Here is a 1,649-nt window from a genome sequence, read left to right as displayed (position 1 = left end):
AAGCATGGACTCTTGTGATCATATAACAGTGTGGTAGAAGATTTGTAGATATTTTTGTTCAAAATGTGAAGGTGTGGTAGAGGATGTTGAGATCCATACTAATTCTGCTAGTTAGAAGCCAAGTTGGGACATGAACTCAATGTTCTTGTGCTACCTCTTTGCCAAAGGAGGAATAACACATACAAAGTGTTCATTTCAGTAAGGTTACAGTCTTGTCAGTGGTATTTTCTGGCTGGAAAGATCAAAATTGGCTTCTTGGAGTGAGATGCCATTGGGCTGGACTCTCAAAGTCTTCATAATTGGGAACTGCAATGTCTAATGCATGACCTCACACTCATTGTGAGGACATTCTCTTGCTGAAGAGTTTCCCCAAGGCAGCCTTCATGTCCTGGTTTCTCAGACTATAGATGAAAGGATTTAGCATTGGGGTCACTGCCACGTACATCACAGTTATTACTGCATCCTTCAAGTTGTAACTAGTCAGAGGGCGGAAATAAATACCCATCACTGTCCCATAATACAAAGAAACAACAGTAAGGTGGGAGCCACAGGTGGAGAAGGCTTTGACCACACCCTTAGTGGATGGAACCCGTAAGACAGTGGAGAAGACCTGAACATAGGAGATAATGATGCCTATTAATGGCACGCAGAAAGCACCAGCTCCTAGGTACAAGACTTTCACATTAAAGTGGATGTCAGAGCAGGACAACTTGAGCAAAGCTTTAATTTCACAGTAAAAGTTGGCCACTTCGTGGTTGCCGCAGAAGGACAGACTGGCTGTGAGTAGCGTGTGTGGCAGGGAATTGGCCATTCCAATCACCCAAGGCCCAATGTTAAGCAGGAAACAAGACTTTGGGTTCATAATTGTTGTGTAATGAAGAGGACGGCTGATGGCCACAGCACGATCATATGCCATCACAGCTAAGATATAGCTGTCAGTGTTAGCCAAAAAAAGCATGAAACACATCTGTGTTATGCATCCCCTAAAGGAGATGACTCTGCTGCCAAAGAGATGGTTTGTGATCTTCTTAGGTACAGTTACAGATGAGAAAAAGATGTCAACCAAGGAGAGGTTGGCAAGGAAAAAGTACATGGGGTTGTGAAGACGAACATCAGAGCGAATAGCACAGATGATGAGCAGGTTTCCCATCACTGTGATGGGGTAGATGAATAGGAAGAGGGCGAAGAAGAAATTTTCTTGTGTCTGCTGACTGCTAACTCCCAGGAGGATGAAATACAGGGTAGAGGACTGGTTTTCTTTCCTCATGACTCCTTCACCATGAAAAGAGAGGGAAATTTGGAATTATTAGTTTTCTCTCTGTACATTTACTAAATCCAGGCAAAGACAGTATATGGGGAATAAAGCCTTGTTGTTCAGTGGACTGTCAGTCACCCTGGACATTTAAGTGTAGAAATGAGCATTCTGTACATCAGAGCTGGCTATTTTCTGCTTTCTAGCACTACCACCCACAACACTTAGATTTCGAGCGTGTAAGGAATAATTAAGCTTTCTTATTTCATGTGTTACACAATTTGTTAGGCTTCATGGAAAAATCAGAAATTTGTGATAAGTATAGTTTATTCATCAATTTAGTCAATCCATAAAGACACATCTAACTCTGAAGTGACTTACAGCCTAATGCTGAAGC

General features: G+C 42.1%; 1 protein-coding gene across 1 annotated transcript; it reads right to left on the bottom strand.

Moving 5' to 3' along the window:
* Positions 1-334: 334 nt before the first annotated feature.
* LOC101441961 (olfactory receptor 1A1-like) lies at positions 335-1,267 on the bottom strand. Its single transcript, XM_004450276.2, has one exon. It carries the CDS (start codon positions 1,265-1,267, stop codon positions 335-337), a length of 933 nt encoding a protein of 310 aa, XP_004450333.2.
* Between the last annotated feature and the right edge of the window lie 382 nt (positions 1,268-1,649).

Source organism: Dasypus novemcinctus, chromosome 21 (genome assembly GCF_030445035.2).
Source record: "Dasypus novemcinctus isolate mDasNov1 chromosome 21, mDasNov1.1.hap2, whole genome shotgun sequence".
NCBI classification, from domain to species: domain Eukaryota; kingdom Metazoa; phylum Chordata; class Mammalia; order Cingulata; family Dasypodidae; genus Dasypus; species Dasypus novemcinctus.
Note: the sequence above shows the minus strand (reverse complement) of the source record. Positions and strands in the feature narration are given on the sequence as shown.